The sequence below is a fragment of the Plectropomus leopardus genome, chromosome 7 (assembly GCF_008729295.1).
Source record: "Plectropomus leopardus isolate mb chromosome 7, YSFRI_Pleo_2.0, whole genome shotgun sequence".
NCBI classification, from domain to species: domain Eukaryota; kingdom Metazoa; phylum Chordata; class Actinopteri; order Perciformes; family Serranidae; genus Plectropomus; species Plectropomus leopardus.
The window spans coordinates 713,367-733,548 of NC_056469.1; the positions used below are offsets into that span (position 1 = coordinate 713,367).

Here is a 20,182-nt window from a genome sequence, read left to right on the forward strand (position 1 = left end):
AGTGGAGGAAATACGTGACCGTCTAAAGCGTGGATGCGCACTGAACGGTGACGTAGAATTTAGAAATTTGGCATTAAAGCTTCGCTATACGACATCAACTCTGATCACTAGAAAATGGGGTAGGTGGAGTCGGTGTGCGGCGGTCTTTAACTGGCCTCGGTGTTCGCCTCAGCGAACCGGTAAAAGTCTTTGAACAAAGTCCTTAAGGGCAGGCAACGGATGCTGATAGTTTGTGCAGCAGGTGTTGCTTCTGGATCCGTGGCAGAGTTGATGGCGAATCGCGGAGTGTCCTTCTCAGTTAAAACTCGCAGAAATAATCAAAGTAATCCCACTGGTCTGAGGGAGTCACTTTAAATTATTAATTTGATTTTACTTAAAAACGAATTACCAAAAGTGTCTTTACTGACCAAAAACTGGTATAAAGAAAAGCGTCAAAAAAGATTTAAAAGAAAATGGCTTCAAAAGTTAAAGTTCAGCAAAGCTCTGGTGAGCTGTTGCCGCTCCGCTTATAAAATTGAAGAAAAGAAAAGTTGCGAGCGCGGATGCACGAGACGCACCGCGGTAAAAAGGAGCGAAGAAAAACTTCAGAAGAGAGAAGAGGAGAAGCCTTGAGAAGAGTGAGCTTAGAGAGAGAGAGAGAGAGCTCTGAGCTGACTTTAGAGAGAGAGTCACTCAGTTTTTATCTTTCGATTATGGGGTGCGGATGGAAGGCGGAGTAAGCGAACTTTTGCACCGAGCGATCGCGCATCTGGTATAAATTTCTAAAAGACCTAATGTAATTTAGGAGACATTTATGTCTCTGAACTTTATGACGAATTACGCGATCTAACCCGTGGTGTATAAATTCACGTATCTCCTCATCACTATAGTCTCATCACAGTAACTTCAAATGCATGTTAGGAGACCTAAAAGTAATTTATAACGTAACACATGATTCTGAAGATCCTTTGCTCAATTTTGTGAAATATGTGACCACACATAACATAACATTGTACCATGGATCCTAAGAAACTTGTGATTACTTAGATATTGGATTACTTTTAACATTATACAATGAATTCAAAATACGATATAACTACAAAGTTGGTTACGAGCTTACTAATAACTAAGACCACTAGATGGCAGTATAGCTCCATTATAACAAAGGGGAACAAAACGTACTTTACCTAACTCATTCAAATTACATGAGATGAAAAGAATGGGAGGTGCTCCTATCTGTTTACTGAAGCATGGAGACAACCTCACCCCCAGTCACAAAGATTAGGGAAGAAGGGAAATTTTAACTTACAACCTTGGTCCAAGTCATTCTGTCAGATGTTTATCACAACACAGGGTTATATAATGACTTTACCCAATGTTCGACCAGTTGGTCATCTCAGCAGGGGAGGCAATACGATGGTTGTTTGGTATTGCTTGGGTGATCAGGAGGTCATTCAGACGCCCTACATCCTGTGACATGCTGATGGGACCTTCGGAGTGCTTACCTTCCACCATATGTCAGGATGGAGGGTGTCAGATACTAACACTTTCCCGTGGCTTAAGAAGCCAGAGCGTGTTTGCAGACATCCCCAGGGAGTATAAGTTAAGTTAATTAACAACCCTCTGTTGGATGTTTTGGGTTCGTAAAACAGTGTCTCTTGACGTGTCCCCCACTTGCCCAGGGGACATTGAGCTCTGGAGTTCCTCAGAGGGACAAATGTAATGACCACGCCAAGGCAGTCCACTACATGGGTCTTACAGTCAGTGGAGGGCAACTGCAGCGCCTAGTTCTAAAATCTGTGGCTGTCACAATATTGTGAGGTCATCGTCCACGTGTGCATGAAGTCAGAGCAAGTCAGGATAATTATCACAAATCCGCATGCATCACAAATCAGCAGTGATGGATTCTGCTCCGGCCTGGATCATCTTGAACAAGTCTACTAATGACTGTGCAGATAAGGTTTATACATAAAAATCATATGATCAGTTTTTATGATGTATTGTGTTTATGGAATGTGATGTTCGTGTAAAAAAATAGCGGTATATCAAACAGTTTCACAGGACCTCCCTCTGCATAAACTCCAACATAAAAATGCTCTTTACATCAGTAAACTAGAAATACCAACATGTTTGTTTGCCTCTACACCCCAGTCAAGTTACACTCGCAGTTTACATCCATGTGTGAAAACATGATGCTTTACCCAGCATCACAGAAGATCTCTACGATCAGCACAGTTTAAAGATCAGTGTCTCCAGCTCAGTATCTGACCAAATGTCTCCCCTTCTGTTCCAAGACATCATGTTGAGTAACAGACATAAAGTGGTTTTGCAGAACATTTTGATGTCACAGTTGATCTTTGGATGATAAAATGACAGCACTTGTCACAATTAGCTTAAGAGTACTTGATTTATGTCTAGAAGTGTTTTGTGAGGTCACAGTGACCTTTACCTTTGACCCTCAAAGACCAAACTAATAAGTTCAGTCTCAAGTCTCGAGTGAAGGTTTGTGCCAAATTTGAGGACATTCCCTGGAGGCCATCTTCAGCTATTAAAAATTAGGCAGATGCAGGGCCACAGTGATCTTGACCTCAAACACCAAAGCATTGAGTCCAAGTGAATGTTTGTGACCAGTTTAAAGAAATTTCCTCATGGTGTTGTTGAGATATCACTTTCACAAATTTTAAGAAATTCCCTCCCTGACTTATCAAGTTCACAAGAATGAGATAGAGGAGGTCACAGAGACCTTTGAAAACCAAAATCAAATCAATTCATCATTGAGTGCGGCGTTTGTGTTAAATTTGAAAAAAACATACTCAAGGTGTTGAGATATCGCATTCATGAAAATGGGTCGGGCGGACATACAGTGTGAAAACATAATGTCTCTGGTCTTGAATATTGCCGGCTTGGAGGCATAAAACCTACAATCTGAGAAGGCTCAGTCTCCATAAAGAGTGCTTTTCATTTTCAAAGCTGATCGTATATGTTGCTGCAAACACTGAGCATTTCACTTTAACTTCAAGAAGAGTTGGAATGCAGTAATTGCAGTGGAGTATATTCACAAATTGAGGTATCGCTACTTTAAAACCTGATATTTTACTGCCTTCCTCTGGCCAAGAGATAAGCCTGAGATGAGATGTCCTGCATGTCAAACAACACCACAGCCAAGCGTCAGGTTTATTTGATCAATTTAATTGTTTGGACACAGAAGTGAAAAGTACTGGGCGTGTATATGTGTGTTGTATTTATAAAGATTTAATCTCTAGCTGTTAGAGTCTTTGAAAAATGTGTTGGTCAGATAATCAGATTCTAGAGAAGGGTGGGTATGGTCTTATCGGTCCTCAACAGTCCTCTGTCCTTAGTCCTGCTTTAGTCTTCATCACTTCCCATCTCTAAAGGGTCAAAGTCTGGGTCATCCTCATCCAAGTCCAAGTCCAAGTCCTCAATGTCCTGGAACAGTGACTCATCCACTTCAACGTTGTTTCCAGCTGCAGAGGAAGAAAGCAGGAGTGTGTCAGAATAAAGCTGGAACTAAAAACTTATTCATCTCCAATAGATCCACTTGGTTCATTTTCTGCATTAAAGCAACAAGCAATCCGTCTACACCCCACTGGCTAAAATTTTAGTTCACCCATCAAGTTGTAAGCAAAAACAAAAATATTGAGACTTTTTAAACTGATACAGCAGTCAGTTTTTACTTTATCCACACCAAAGACATGTCTATCTAAGAGTTGGGACGCTCATGGCGAAGACATTTCAGTAAGAAAACATGCAGGTTTTTGACTTTTGATATCTTTCAAGTAGTAATTATTGTTAATTAGAAGTTAAACTAAACAATGACTCAGCATTTTCATGCCACGGATAGACACAGAGTGCAGATTCTGATTGGCTAATGAGACCTCCATCAGTTTCTGCCTTTCTTATTGTTGCATCTGGCCATCTTTCCCTTTCTGTCTCTGCCTGTCTCTCTCTCCCCATCTGTCTGTCTGTTCTTATCTCTGTCCTTGTCTGTCTCTCTAGATGTCCCCACTCACACACTCACCGTCTTCAAGGAACTGGATGTCTGATGTGTCCAGGTTATGGTCTGTCTCAAACAGCTGTTTACCTGGTGTGGTGCAGATTACATTTCTTTAGTTCCATGTATCTGACAGACTCTGCAAGTTTTGATCCTCCACAGAGGAGTGTGTTGGAATCACAGCCTCAGACTTTACCAGTCAGTTTGGCTTTTCCTCCTTGCTCCTCTTCTTTCTGCTTTTTCCTCCTTAGCTCAGCCATCTCCAGCTCAAACTTGGCTTTCCACAGCAGGAAGGTTTCAATGGTTACCACTGTGCCCTGGAACGCCACCTGTCAAACACACACGCACGCACGCGCGCGCGCGCGCACACACACACACACACACACACACACACACACACACACACACACACCCCATTATATACGATCACTGACCACAGTCAATCCTCAACGTAATACTAAACATAACATCCAACAACCTTTTGGGACGGGGGAGAAATGTTTATCTCCAAGGTTCCCACTAATTTTCATGGACGAAATTTCAAAAGTTCTTCATGACTAAGGACATTTTCAAATATCAGATTCAAACACTATTCATACATAAACGGCATACATAAATGGGGACACGGAATGGAGAGAGAAAATGAAGAAATGCTCATTATAATGAAGAAAACACTGACACACATCAACACATATTCCAGCTATGTGACGTCATCAGCTTTAGAAAATACATTTGTCGTTATGTTAAATTACTAGCAAGGTTTTCGATGGAAAATTAGTGTAACTATTTCATTATACAGAATTGAATGATTTCTCCAAAACTTTTATTAATTCCATGAATTTTTTTTCAGGTTTTCTGTGACAGTGGGAACCCTGTATCTCATTCCAGCCTCTCTGGGTAACGAGTATTATTATATGATATGTATATATTATTATATACTATCCCAGGCACAATGTTCAGCTCAAAATCCACAAAATCAGCCTGAAAATACAGAAAATCTGAAATGAATGCAGTCGATGAAAATTAGCTGTATAGTTGTCAGAGCCTTGACGTAGCTGGCCAATGCTATGCTGTGATTGGCCAGTCTGTGTTGAGGGGTGGGACTTAGCCAATGTCATCTGACAATGTTGACAACTACAGACCAAGTCAGAAATCTTGGTGTGGTGGTGGATTCAGACCTGAATTTAAACAGCCACATTAAGACAGTTACATAGTCAGCCTTCTGTCACCTTCAGGAACATATGGATAAAAGGACTTGTGTCTTGGCAGGATTTGGAAAAACTTGTCCATGATTACATTTTCAGTAGAGTAGACTACTGCTATGGTGTCTCACTAAAAGAATAATCAGACACCTATAGCTGATTCAGAGTGCTGCTGCTCAAGTCCTCACCAAGACCAACAATGCTCTGAGGTCTTCACACTGGCTTCCTTTCTCTCAGACAATGGATTTCAAAATACAACGTTTTATAGTGGTTTTTCAAAGGTTTTTAAAGCACTGAATGGTTTGGAACCTAAATACATTTCTGACCCAATCTACAGTCTGAACCATTCAGACCTCTCAGATGTTCTGGACAGGTCTACTTTGTGTCCCTGCAGTTAAGACTAAACATGAGGAAGCAGCGTTTAGTTTCTATGCAACTCTCAGTTCTCTTAAATTAAGGCTAAAGACTTTTCTGTTTGTCGCTGCCTTTTGTTAAATCAAATATTTAGTAATGTCTCACACTTTCATTCAAGTATTTTAAAGCTGTCTTAGCATATTTCAGTTTGTTTTTATTTTTTGTTTTTGAGTTCTTAAAAGGCTTTTTAAATGTATTTCAATGTCCTCTTATAATGTAATTCTTTTTAAAAAAAAAAGAAAATGTATACTCGATGCTTGTGATGTTTCATGTAGACCACTTTAAATTGCCTTGTTACCAAAATGTGCTCTATAAAAACCTGGATATATAAACCTGCCTTTTCTATCTGTTAGGTCCATGTTGAAACTAGAGCTGAGGAACAGGACTGATGGATCATGTGGAAATGTGGTAAATGTACAGTATGTGTAGTGTAGGTTTTTGCTGTTGCTACCTTCTCTGCTTCCTCTGCCTCTGCTTCTTTTCGCCGTTTTTCCTCCTCTCGTCTGCTTTTCATCACATCCACAATTTCGTTGAGTTTCTCCTGAACGGCTGTCACCAGCGTGAAAATCATCACCATGCCCAAGTTCTCTACCGCCTGCAGAGTGAGCACATATACACAGTGTTGATACTGTTATCACAGGTAACACACAGACCAGGAGATGCTGGGCACTGATGTATGGAACCATTACTAATTCTAAATATCATCAGCAGACAGCATATAGTTTGTGTCCTCAGCTTCTGATGCATCTACTGTTATTGCAGAGGATCCAAACTACACTGGTTGTCTATGAAAGGCTGCTAACTCAGTGACTTCAATATTTTGATTAGAAAAGCACTATTATGTATAATCACTTATTTTTATTCCTTTATTTGCCTCATAAATTATTACACTTGATTTTTGTAGGGAGGTTTGATCTGAATAATGATATGATTTATATATATAGCAGTATGCACAAATGTTATAAAAGGCTTTACAAGGCAATAAAATCAGATAAATACAGCAAAAGTATTTAAATAACTATTCAATTCTATTTTATTTATAAAGCCCATTATCACAAATCACAATTTGCCACAAAGGGCTTTACAACATACAACATCCCTCTGACCTTAGACTCTTACAGTGACAAAGGAACCCCCCCAAAAAAACCATAACTCTGCCCTATTACCCCTATTAAAACAGAGCAGCGCATAAACGATTGAAAAATAATATAACTGTCAATTAGTAGTAAAGTGGTACAAGATTATAAAAACAACATACACAACTACACAAATCAAATGTAGATACAGATATTGATGATGTAATCTCTACAGGAGTTTGGGAGCCCTGACATCAAAAGCCTGATCCCCTCTGGTCACAAAACTGGGCCTGGAAACAGCCAAATGGAGCTGATAAAACTATGTTGAAGTGAGTGATGATGATTTAAATCAGTTCTAAGATGAAGAAGATTAAGGGAAGGTGCATCAATGCTTCCTTTATAATCTCCTTTAGCATAGGATACCAGACCATCCTTTACCAAAGGAAAGGAGAGAATCCGCCCCACAATTCTTTGCAGTGACAACTTTTAAAGTGACGCGCAACATCTGCCGCTATTTGGGGAATCAATGTTTGATGACATCATAGATCCACAGTCTGTATGAGCCTAAATAACTTAAAAACACCATCACTTCACCATGTAGCTGTTTACAGATCTGTGTCCTGCTTCTTAAGCTGTTATATACACTGGCTTATAATCACATCATTGCCCGGAATTTAGGCTACCATCATGTCTGAAACGTTAGAATGATCATATGTACAACAGTGGATGTAACAGGTAATGCATATTTCATATTAGGCTATTTTCATGAAATCATATAAAGATTCATGACAGTAAATATGAGGGAAAGGAGGGTGAGTGTGACAATGTTACATTTTACTTTTGTGACTGGGAGCCAATATTTCTTTTTATTTTTAATTCTCACCTTGGTAAGGATGTAATATTTTTCACCGGGTTGTCCTCATTTAGCCTTTATAACATGCATTAAACTATGTGGTGAGTACGCACGGAGCAAAGTAATAATGATAACAATAATAATATTAATTATTATAATTATAGGCATGTATAGTCATGATCATAATAATAATACTCAATGTTTATAGCACATTTTTTAAGCTCCACATTACAAAAGGGCCTGAAGAAGGCAGCAAATAGTTTGTAAAAGAAAACACAAATAAAACAATTACAAAAAACACTGCATACTGCATAATATCCAATCCGGTGAGGATGTGCTTTTTGTAGTCCATCATGTGAACACTGCAGTTCTATCACAGCAGACCCACGTCAATAACATCCGCCATCGCATCATCACAGAGCGAGGAGAAGTGCAGTCGGATTCTCTGAACACCGCAATCATCTTTTCCTAACTCCTTATGAATTCTCCTTCACATCATTCCTTGACCTGTTTTCTCTGTAGGTCAAGGAAAATGGTTAGGAAAGGAGATTATTTTAACTTTTCAACTGCAGCCAGAGCTTTTGTCTGTGGAAGGCAGCATTATGCTTGGTGGAACCTCATAAGAAGAAGAAGAGAGACAGAAAACAATGAGCCTGTCCAAGAGCCAGAGCAACATGACGCACTGAGAGAAGCTGAAGAACGAAGCAAAGGAGCGCCACTTAAAGGAATTAAACATTCTCTATCCATATGAACACAAGGAGTGGTTGAGCGATTCTAACGAGCTGCCAAATGTAACTTTTCCTGACATGTTTTCATACCTGGTTTGTAGAATGAGCGCCTACAATTTCCAGCAGCTCACTTCTGGAGGCCCACCTTCAATTTAGAAATGGACGTGTGCAGGACTTGCAGATTTTCAGAGTAAACTACCAGAAAACATGGGTCATCATAATGTTTATAGCCGTTGATAATGCAGCAAACGTTCCTGTGTGTTTTCAAACTGAATCACTGGATAAACTCAACCACTCTACTGATCCCCAGTTTCTTCCTCTTCTTTGAGGTTTATTGGCAGTTGGCAAACAACTTTTTGGGGTATTGCAACACCAACACTAACAGGTACGGTACTCGGTCTCTACAATAGCTTTTGTATCAATGAGTCCCTCAATGCTCTGCACTGCTCACCACCGCTCACAGAATTATTCTCCTCTGTTCTGCCATTATTTAAATTTCTTTGTTCCTATGGTCATATCTCGCTTAGACCATGCTTCACTGTCTCTACAATCAGTGGTGGTTCTTCTCCGTTTTGTCTGTATTGGTAAGCTCTCAGAAAACATGCACAAATACCGATGAAATGAACACAAACTACTACAAAAAGTGAGTCGAGTCTGGTCGTTTCAGGCTGGACCATACAGTGGAATGAGCTCAAACATAATGTTGTTAGCAGTAGCACTGAGGAGCACACTATTATCTAAACAGACCCAAGTGAGCTGCACCTAAGCACATACATAAAATGCAAACTGGCATGAGCCATGCACTCTGCCCTGGTGAATGTATTCTTTATCAGGAAAAGGTCAAGTCAATTTATTTACATGACATTACATTTCAGATGGACAGCAAGGGATTTAATTTGCATTTTTGGTAGTTAAGATATAAAAAGTATCTGCAAGAGCATCCAGAGAAACACTCCAGAGAACAGTTTGCCAGACAGGTAGTGTTCAGAGGATATGGGGCAGGGACCAGTGTAAATGAAGGTGATCATATCAAGCTGAGATGGACAGACCTGCTGCTGCAGTAAGGTGAGGATTTCCTCCACGTCACTGTCCTCCAAGTTCTCCTGGGAGTGGATCTCCCACAGCGGAGGCTCGTCTGGATATTTCTCTACATATGTGAACTTTAATGTTGCTTCCACAGCTGAAAGAGCAAAAGACAGCTCCTATCATCACAGTTTCCTATAGTCCAACTTTCTTTTTTATGTGATCAGTATTTTATTTACTTTCTTTGCAGCGTATTAATATATATCATATATACATAGCCACAGCTCATCCATATGTGTCCATGTTTTAAAAATTTTGTAAGTATCAAAACTCCAGAAGGAAAATTAATCTATTGTGTAACCCTCCCCACCTGGCTGGCTTAGGATGACCTGTGATGTCAAAGTCATATAATATAAAGATTGTCCAAAAAAGTAAAATGAAATAAACATACAGAAATATGTAAGATGTGAAAATGAATAAGATCATCCTACTCAGATAATAATAGTAATTGAACTATTACTAATACATGTGCGCATTTATTGTATATATGTATACACCTGCCTACCATTATCCATATAAAGCACAGAATCAGATAACAGATATATTAATACATGTATGCATTTATCATTCCTCCCTCAACGTAAAAAACCCCACACCTTCAGCATAGCGAACCAAAGAAAAATGAACAACCTGAACCACATCCATGCATTTTGCCTGACCTTCTCCATGTTCTATATTTCAACTTACAGTCTTAGTTTTCAGGGTATTTACAGCTTTCACAACTCAGATCCACTCTACCATGTTTCACTCACAACCACTTTCTCTCACACCATATTTGGAATATTTCCTTTAACATCTCTGACAAAGTTCACAATGAACAAGGTGAGATTTCATAACAATGTCTGTCAACAATAATCTCTCAATGTGTGGGATGGATGACATTTCGTAAACACACACATGTGGCTGTGGCTCAGGTAGCAGAGTGGCTAGTTCTCTACTCAAAAGGTCTGTGGTTCGATCCCAAGCTACTCTTGTCAACATGTTGATCCTTGGGCAAGACACTGAACACCAAATTGCTCCTGATGGCTGTTCCATCAGAGTGTGAGTGTCGATGAATGCTTACTGAATAGCGGGTGGCAGCTTGTACAGCAGCCTGGGCGACCAGCGTGTGAATGTGTGTGTGTGTATGGATGAATGTAACTGGTAGTGCTCTGAGTGGCTGAATGACTAGAAAAGTGCTAAAATAATGCAATCAATTTACCAATATACTCACTTTCATCATTTTCCCCTGCATCTGATGTTACAGTGATGGTGAAGCTGGCGGGATCATCTGAAAGCACTACAAACACACACACACACACACACACATTGATTAGAATCATCATTATTTCTACATCTCGCTGTTTGAGAATATATATATATATATATAATAACATGTAGAGGCAGCCACATCTGATCTTCTCCGTTGTGAGACAGTTAGGGCCCCGTGTACAGCTGGTCTGTCTCTGCTGCATGTCTCACAGTTAGCTCGAGTAACATTACAACAGTGAATGTGTAGTAACGAGTGCCAGAGCAAGCTGTTATCTAAGCGTGTTAAATTTATCATTTAGGAGCGTTAGACAGTGTTAGCAGTCAGCCCACTACCCTGCTAGCCTCCGAGCTAGCTGTGTTGAGCGTGTCACAGTAAAATACCAACCTGTGAAGGAGTCCGGGTAGATGGACTCTATCGCTTCCAATTCATTTCTTTGCTCCTCGGCGTAGTCTGTCATGTTGGCGGGGCTGCAGGTTATCTGGAGGGTGGACAGATCATCACCTCTCTGTGGAAGCTAACACACCGGCGAACTGCGTGCTGCTGCCAGGCTCCAGCTCGATAACATCTTCGCTCCGCCTGTCACGTCTGACAGCGTGCAGGAGTCCAGCTGAGGAACGTTTGATGTGGAGGAGATCCTGCTGTGGGAACCACAGAGTGTATATCTTCATATACAGTATGTGGTTGAAACATATGCTCACTGTGTGTGTGTGCTGTGACTACAGGTCTTTCTGCTTAATTCAGTAGTTCTAAACATACTTTCGAGTGAGGGGACGATAAAAGCTTCGGATCCATTTGTTGGGTCTGCAACGCACTGATGAAGAACATGATTTTTTTCCCCATAAACTTTATTGACTAACGCAAGCGCAGCTGACAAACAAAACGACAGCACCATCCACTGGCCATAATAACTCAATACATCCATGATAATAACAGTAACAGAGTTGGAGAGGAAATCATCCAGCCATCCCGGCTGACATGGTGAAAGGCGTAGTGCAATAACAATTTATATCCAGTGTGCTTCACAGTGCTGACCATAGCCTGAATATGTATTTATTTACAGTCTGTGGGGCTGACATACTGCTGTCACGTGAGACAACTCAAAACTCAAAACCTACCTTTTCAGTTTGGCTTTTAATTCAACTTAATTTATCTGTTGACTATTTATTTATATACTTTAGTCTGTTTCACAGTTTTACTTCTCCCTATATCATTTCAGTATTTTCAATATTTAGCCTATTTATTATTTTACTTTGTGCTGCTATCCTTTACCTCTATTTTTTTAATTATTGCTATTTTCATTTTTTTTTTAAATTTATTTATTACATATTTTTATTATATTATTTTCTTTCTATTTATAGGTTTTGTCCTGCCTTTGGTGGGGGTTTTTCCCACTTATGGTAGCATTTTCTAGTGTTTTGTTTTGTTTTGTTTTGTTTTGTTTTGTTTTGTTTTGTTTTGTTTTGTTTTGTTTTGTTTTGTTTGCGGGATTATGAGTTGGAAGATAAATAACTAAAATAATGAAAAAATTAAATACATTTTTAAAATGAATAAGATCATCATATTAGAAAAGGGAAATTAATATGACTTTCATCAGAAATGTTACTGTTATATTCTAAATCCTGTTGCTGTTTTTGCTAGAGACTAAAGCACTGAATACATTTTATTAAAAAAAAAAAAAACAGAATGAAAGCAGCTTTTTACTGAATATTGGATGAATGTATTTACATTCCTTGTCACATTGGTGGACAGTGCAGTGGTTAGCACTGTCAACTCAGAGCAAGAGGGACCAAATCCTGGGTGCAGGGTTGCATGTTCTTCTTGTGTCAATGTGGATTGTCTCCTCCAGCAGTCCAAAAACATACAGGTTAACAGGTGACTCTAAATCAGATGTAGGTGAGTCTGATTAAGGATATGAAATTACCTAAAGGATATAATCCCCAATGGTTGAGGAGTCTATGATTGTACTGGCTGATGATACTGCATCTCCTCTACTGACAAACTGAAGCATAACACTTGTAAATTATAGATAACAATACTCCATTCCAAAGATATTTTCGATAACATGGTTAGAACATTATGCCCTAACATTCTTAATATGTTTTCAGTGGCAGTGGTTTTTTAATGTTCACGGAATGTTATTTTAGAGTAGGCTAATGTGCTGCTAATGCTAAAACATTATACAACTTTGGCACCTGGACTTTCTCCAGGTGCTCTGTTCCAAAACTGCCTCATGGGGAGCATCAGAGGAGCCCCAGCCTCAAACATGAGTACATATGAATTAGTGTGTATAACAAGTAGAATGTAAACACAGCCTGCCCTGTTAGAGTGTGCTTGATTTGAATAATTTTTAATGCTGCCTAGTCTTTCAATATGTTAATTTTATAATGGTGATCTGTTCTGTAAACACATCATCCATTGCACGTCTGTCCATCTTGGAAGAGGGATTACTCCTCAGTTGTTCTTTCTAAGAATTCTGCCATTTTTTCACTGTTAAAGTTGTTTTTTTTTCCGGCTAATTGTGATTAATGTCAATGGGCTTTATAAATAAAATTGTCTTGACTTGAATTGAATATTCTCATCCACAGCATGGGACACAGATGAGGTCCAATGAAAAAGCTGAGGGCGGGGGTAACCTATAGGTCACCTGGTAGAGTGAGTGCCCCATCTACACAAGTCTATGTCTTTATTGTTGTGGCTGCATATTTGATTCCAACCTATAGCCCTTTGCTGCTCTCTCCCTTTCTTGCTGAAACTTCAGTCTTAACAAATAAAAGAAAAAAATGCCAAAATACATATACAACGAATATAATTTTAATGACATACAAGGATACAAATAAAAGCTTTTCATGAAAATTGCACAGTGACAGTGTAATTACACGGCTGGGCATCATGCTCATGTCTGTGCCTGTGGATCAGACACAATGGAATGCTGAAAGACTGCATCAGGATAATTCCACAGCCCAGACAGCCCTGACACACACAGGTCAGTGGAAGTAACACTTCACTCATTGTCAAACTTTACCATATTATACACAGGCATGTTTACAGATGTTAGCTTTTACTAAAGTACTGCCTTAGTTGACGTGTTACACGCGCGCACACACACACACACACACACACAAAACAAGAGCAACTTGATGCACTGTTTTTTTGCACTGTTTTTTGTTTTTGCATTTCGTACACTTTGTCAGTTTTTTGATTTATTACTCATTAAAATGCGACCAGGGCCATAACCAGGATCTGAAAAACACTTCCCGACCATCACCATCATGTCTAAGTGAATGTGTGAGAAGACATGTCTCTAGATGTGAGCCGTACAGCTTCTGTCTCTCCCTCTGTCACTCCACGAACAATACATCATCATCATACATTGTTACAGCTGGGAGAGGCAGGTTGCTTGGTGTATGTTGCTTAAAACAAAAACAAAAACACTGACACTGAACACTGAGTCAGTTTTTTGTTGTTGTTGTTCTATATTTTGCAAAAAATTCCCAATACAAGACAAAATGTAAAGACACATTTGCTCCCTTTCACCACAGCTACCTAAAGAGGTGGAGCTTTCCTGCCTCAGTTTTTACAGTGTTACTCTCTCTCCGTCTGTGTGTGGTTCTCATCCTCTAACACATCGTCCTCCACCTGACTGTTACTATCTGACCAGTTGAAAATAGGTTTCTTATGGGTTATGAAAAGATAGTGTGCAACCTGTTTCTCTGTGTTGTTCTGCCGCACCGCCATATTTTCTTTACTGGTCAAACAACCCTCCAGAGTTTTGACAAATATGAAAAAAACACAGAATATATTATCTGTTCCAAAAACATGAGTGAGTGTTTCATTGTCAGTGTGTGAATGTGATTGACACAACATGAGGTTTATTTTTAACTGTGCAACAATTTCAGACAAAAAATACAGACTTGGTGTGCAAAGGTCTTCAGTGTCAGAGCTGATGTAAGGGGCTTTTATAAAACAACAGTAGTAAAGGAACTACCACTGTCCTTATTGCTGAACTCCCCAAATTCTTAGAAATAATGGCAAGGATCATGACCTCAGTGTTTTCAGTCATGATGGCCCTGAATGCATAGACTTACTGTAAGTTAGTTAAAGGTAAACCATGCAGGATTTGCCTAAAAAAAAAATCAAAAGGCTCATATAAATGTAATCCCTCTCAATCAGCACTTCTGAGCCACTCACTCTGCATGCACAGTTCGGTGGAGCAATGGTTATAGCTCGGTTATCGGTTGACCTATTACGTCACACACCAAACAAGTTAGCAGGCTGTAAATGTGGTTATTCCTCTCAAATTCACCATATTCATAACTGTGTCTTGCTTTGTTTTCTTTCCCTGTATTTCTTTTGTTTTACCTGGCTTTCTTCTATGAATTTGTGCTGTTCAATATCTGGGTCAAAGCGTGGGGACTATGGAGCACGTCAGAATGGCCCGATCCAGTTGAGGCATATTCATGAAAGAGTAAATCGACCCCCAACCGCATAATCTAGGTGTTTTAGTCCGACTCTGAGAAATTTGATTTAATACCATTTCAGTCGGACTAACATGTTGACATGTCTTTGTAGAAGTCCAGTCTTAGTCGGACTAACACAATAATTCCACTTTTTCTAACATCATGTAAATGTGCTGAGTGTGTGTTGTTGTATTTATCTGCAGAGATTCTGCCTTCTGCCTGGATTTGATTCTTTTCTTTTCATTTTGCTTTAGATATTCCTGGGCACTTAAGCTGGGCTGGTATGGACTTCATAAAAATGGTAATGACCAGGTACCAAACCATAAGCAGCATGCATTCTTAGGGGGAGCTATGATAATCATGGACACAGCGCTGAAAAAAGCAAATATAGTGCAGTAAAATGGCGACAAAAGTCACTCCTAAACAAAAGTGAATCTGGGGTTGGTTTGCACTTTTGTTGGTAAGTCTGTTGACAAACAGAAGGCTGACCAACAATTCCTGCATAGTATACCTATATTATAATATAAAATATGTTAATAACTTACTTTGCAAACCCAAAGTGAGACAAAAAATTTCAAAAGTAATGTCAGTACTAGAAGGCCTCAAATGCATGCAGTGTTTCAGAGGCAGAGGGAATTAGTGGTTACGCCCTTTATGATCTCATGTGCTTAGAGTAGGTTGTACCATTGCTGCTTGGCAACGGTCACATTCTTTAGAGTAAAACAGACAGAAAGGCAGCTTTGTCAGTGAGCAGGCAGCCTGCAACAGCTAGTCCTGAGTTAGACCTGCACGAACAATAGACTAAGAGTTAAATACCAACAGTGCTGAGTACCGAATCTCACAGTCTCACCACAGTGTAGCCTTTCTCAGTGCATCTCCATTCCGTGCTCCAAGTCCAGTACAGGTCTCTTCTCTGGTGTGAAGTCCTTGTCTGTCCTCTCCACGTAGCGCTGCAGGGTGCTGTAATACTGCTCACTCCTGGAAAAGGTGTAGTATGCAGAGATCTCCTCCCATGCCTTGTGGTTAGGAAAGGGAAACAGATCAGGGTCCTTGTTCTCAAAGAAGCTCTGCAGGTTTCTGTCGGCCAGTTTGGAGGCGTATTCCACAGCAAAGGTGTCAAAACGCTCCTTCTCTTTCTCCATGTAGCGTTTCCAAAATGTCAGCTGTAGGAAGCTGACTTTGGAGCGACAGTTTGTGTAGCAGGTGCCCAAGAGGCCTCCAACGGCAGAGATGATAATAATACACCAGCCCAGGATCTGCAGACATACAGAGTGTTAGGCACTGATACACACTTAACTCTTTGAAATCCCACTAGAATATATATCTGTTCTAATGAATACCGTTCCACTTTGACTTCCCCGACACTGAAGGCTGCTTCAGGGCTGACAGCAATACTTTCACACTCAAGCTGACAACTGTTGTTATTGTCCAATTATCAATTATATTTAGGGCCCGAGCACTGAACGGTTCAAGAACCCTGTTGTAATTATGACTATTTTTTAACCCTAGGTGACAAATATCTATGTTTCGCTACAAATAGAGATTAGTTTGTAACTCCACTGTACATGGTCAAATCTTCCCCAAACTACACATGCTTGATAAGAGTCCCAGCCTTGTGACATCTATGTGCCAATCATAAATGATAGAAATAGCACCACTTACTGGCAACAGGAAATGACATGTTATTTTTTTTTTGAAAGCCCTCCTAGTGGGTTGAAAACATTTGCCTCAAATGTGGTCATAAGACCTTGATGCTTTACGCTTATGCTCGCTTGCAGCCTTAAGAGATTTGTCATTTTTTAGTGTGTAGTAGAGAGTTCATGAAATTAAGTGTTGGAGATGGTGGATAAGAGAGTTAGCTGATTTCAGTCCCCTGCACAAGCTTAACCTGGTTTCATTGTATGCAAACAGGCTGAGCTGGCCTTTGTCATTAAGATGAGCTCTAGCAAATTAGAAAGTAGCCTATATCATCAACCTATACTGACAGTCATGGTGCTAAATTCCTCCTGTACTGCATTGTACTGTAAGTAGGGCTGTCAGCGTTAACATGTTCATCTCAATGCGGTTAAAGTTCGTACATAACGTGTTCATTTTTTTGAACTGCAGGTGATCCAAGCCAACAAACTTGTCTTTTAGAGGCTGTTCTGGACTGAGTTGTAAAGCTAAAAAACTAAAACTGCGCCAGTGGCAACGTGTTGGATTTAAAGGTTGGTCTGTCTGTGCAACGTCACACTTGTCTTTACTTTTCTTTACTTGTCTTTCTATATCTCTTCCTGATTCAGTCTCTGTTACAAACTCTGTGCAGACTAATTTGGACTGATTTTTGAGCGCTGCTTAGGTGTAGACAGAAGGTAATTAGTGACAGCGCAGCATTGCATCTCACTGGTTAAGGAGCTGAAATTAGTGTGTTCACCTGGGTGTTGTGTTTCCATCAATGCAAATCAGAGCCAGAAGCAATAAATACCCATGACTAATGCCGTCATTTGACCCCGGTGTGAATGTTGATTGTGCACATTCCCACTGAATTAGAAAGCCAGATGTAAGCAGGTGGTAGCAGGTTTTTTGTGCAGTGGGAATGAAACTATGGTCTACAGATTGGACTCATTCTACTACCTGTGTGTGTTTGGGGGGGGGTGCTGTGGATCGAGAGGCAGCACAATTGGGTGACTGGGCATGTCTTATCCTGCTCCCTGCCCCGCCTATTTTTTTAGACTTTTCTAGGGAGGAGGCACTCAATCAAAAAGTCTGGGGTTTAGCTACTCTATGAGTACAGTTAGGAGGCTTGAGAGACAAAAGAAAATCAGAGGTAAGAAGAACCATCAGAATTAAAGCATCACAGGCAAACATCCTGTTCATCCAACATCCAACTTCAAAGTTGTAGCAGGATCAAAGACAAATGTAATTTAGTTTTTGAAAACTTTTTTTAAAAAATGACCAATAAATCTACCTTGTACCTTCTTCTACCTTTTAGTCATGGATCAAACTCTCAAAACACTGGATCCTACATTTTCCATATTGCACCTGACAGCTTTTATTTGGACCTCCCTGTGTAGAAAACACCCTCATCTTTTGAACTCCTCCAATCTGTAACATTTTGTGTTGGAAATTTCTGAGATTACCCCTGAGATCCACACAGGAGAAAGGTATATGTGTTCGATCAGATTAGTTGAACTCCCTGGGAGGAGTTTAGTCCTCAATGTTAGTTGATCTGCAGCCCTCTAAATGCTCCCTCAGATTAGCTGAGTGTCTCTTACCTGTGACTGAGCCCTGAATTTCAGCAGCAGCTCCATGCGCTCATCACTGGACAGTTTGGAGCGGTCACAGGGCACCCGGGCAAGCTCCTGCCGACATATCAAGGTTTGGTTTTGACAGAGCAGATTCACTACCAGGTTATCATCCAGACCACTGACTGCACACTCATAAAAGGTCCCATTGAGCAGGGCCACAGAGAGCCACATGATAGGGGCAACACAGGCTCCAGTGAAGATGCTAAGGAACACTCTGAGGCAGCCGAAGCAATTCCCCCGGGGGCACAGCTTCATGGGGTCGAGGCAGCAGCCGGTGTAGAGCCTCCACAGCCTGGTGCTGAAGAAGAGTCCTAAAACCAGCAGTACTGCAGCCGGGCCCAGTAGGAAAGTCAGCCCGTATGCAAAGTTTTGGTCACGGTTGCACGGGCACTGAAAGGACACCATGGAAAAGACTCGTTCCCCACCTATTGTCAGGAGAGCCATGAAACTGTAGCCAATGGTGGCTTTCTGGTTCATGAAGAAACGCAGGACAGTCTGGAAGTTATCCATGGCATCAGCGGTTTCGCACACACCGTCGGAAATTAAGCGAGGAGAAAGAAAGAGAGTGAAAAGTGTAAAAGCTGAGTGTCTGAGCAGTCTGCAGTCATTTCCTGTCCTGTGTTTTCAAAACACATCTGCCAAGCCTGTCTGTGCCCCTCCCTGTGCTGGCTCTCTTGTCTTCAGGCCCCTCCTTCAGTTAGTCTCATGCTCCCTCCCACCCCCTGCTTTCCACTCAATATATCCACCTCTTCTCCAGGCTGCACTTCTGAGAGGTACAACCCCGGCTGTAAAACGATACAGCTTCACTCCACTTCCCCCCTCTGTTCACATTCACATCCCTTTTTCTCTGCTTCCCTGTCCAGCTCAAATCATGTTGAGGGGGTTTACAAAAATCCTGCTGGTCTAGTTTTATGACTCTGAGTATATGTACATTTAACACTTTGAAACCTGAAAGGATATCATTTTTTTATGCTATGTTCAGACACCTTTGACAAGCTATTTGACCCTTTGAACACCGAGCAAACTGGTTTGATTTCTTTTGAAAACACGGGGGAAAAAGGAAATGACTAGCCGGATAAGAAATGTCTCACAAATTGCAAGAAATTTGTAAAATGTGATACGAAAATTAACAAAAATAAATTAGTTTTAAAATAAAAGGGTTGGATTATTACAAGATTATTTAAATAAGGGGGGAGGTTCCCAAAACTTTCTAATTATAATTTAATTATAATGATAATTTTTAATTAAAATTAAAATTTAAATTTATGTTGCAAAAAAATATTTAACAATCATATAATAAATACATTCTTACATACACATTCTTTTCTAGGTCATTTTTAGTCTGTTTTTACTCTTTTTTTGTTAATTGTCAAGTGATTTTCTTGTAACTATTTTTTTGCTCATTTTTGTGGGGCCATGTATTGTTAAGTTGCTCACTGCCCTCTCCCCATCTTTTTAAAAGATATACAAAAAAACCCCAATTTGCCCAGGTTTCAAAGGGTTAAGGGAATACTTGATCCACAAAACGACCATTTGTATATTGATTACTCATCCTGTTTTATGCTGATTTGTGAAGAAAACTTACTGAAGAAATTTTGTTCTTGCATGCTTCCATGCAAAATGATAACATATTGATTTATTGATTGACTGTAGTCAATATGCTAAAACCTCAGTGTTGGAGTCTGACTTTGAAGAGAGCAAAAATAAATTTCACTTTCAGTTCAGCTTTTTAGCGAAAAGTCATGTGTTAGCAAAGTTCTGAAGGTACAACTGGATAAAGAGACTTACTGTGCAAGTTTTGTGAGAGCTTGTAAACTGATGGTTTGATATAGTTTTGCT

General features: G+C 40.0%; 2 protein-coding genes across 2 annotated transcripts; both read right to left on the minus strand.

The window, feature by feature from the left end:
• Positions 1-3,147: 3,147 nt before the first annotated feature.
• On the minus strand, positions 3,148-11,181 carry rwdd1 (RWD domain containing 1). The gene is made up of 7 exons (XM_042489128.1): positions 10,984-11,181; positions 10,561-10,626; positions 9,314-9,444; positions 6,059-6,202; positions 4,188-4,320; positions 4,019-4,081; positions 3,148-3,464 (listed from the first exon to the last, which is right to left on the minus strand). Exons 1-7 carry the CDS (start codon positions 11,054-11,056, stop codon positions 3,346-3,348), a joined length of 729 nt encoding a protein of 242 aa, XP_042345062.1. The 5' UTR covers positions 11,057-11,181; the 3' UTR covers positions 3,148-3,345.
• A 2,213-nt stretch (positions 11,182-13,394) lies between these two features.
• LOC121945617 (calcium homeostasis modulator protein 5-like) lies at positions 13,395-18,992 on the minus strand. The gene is made up of 2 exons (XM_042489885.1): positions 18,311-18,992; positions 13,395-16,312 (listed from the first exon to the last, which is right to left on the minus strand). The coding sequence occupies exons 1-2, from the start codon at positions 18,851-18,853 to the stop codon at positions 15,923-15,925; spliced, it is 933 nt and encodes a 310-aa protein (XP_042345819.1). The 5' UTR covers positions 18,854-18,992; the 3' UTR covers positions 13,395-15,922.
• Positions 18,993-20,182: the final 1,190 nt, after the last annotated feature.

Coding starts and splice junctions, on each gene's coding strand:
- rwdd1 (XM_042489128.1), bottom strand. CDS start 11,056: ATGACAGACTACGCCGAGGAGCAAAGAAATGAATTGGAAGCGATAGAG. Junction 10,627..10,983: donor CTACCCGGACTCCTTCACAG/GTTGGTATTTTA, acceptor GTGTGTTTGTAG/TGCTTTCAGATGATCCCGCC. Junction 4,321..6,058: donor AGGCAGAGGAAGCAGAGAAG/GTAGCAACAGCA, acceptor TGTGTTTGACAG/GTGGCGTTCCAGGGCACAGT.
- LOC121945617 (XM_042489885.1), bottom strand. CDS start 18,853: ATGGATAACTTCCAGACTGTCCTGCGTTTCTTCATGAACCAGAAAGCC. Junction 16,313..18,310: donor AATTCAGGGCTCAGTCACAG/GTAAGAGACACT, acceptor GTATGTCTGCAG/ATCCTGGGCTGGTGTATTAT.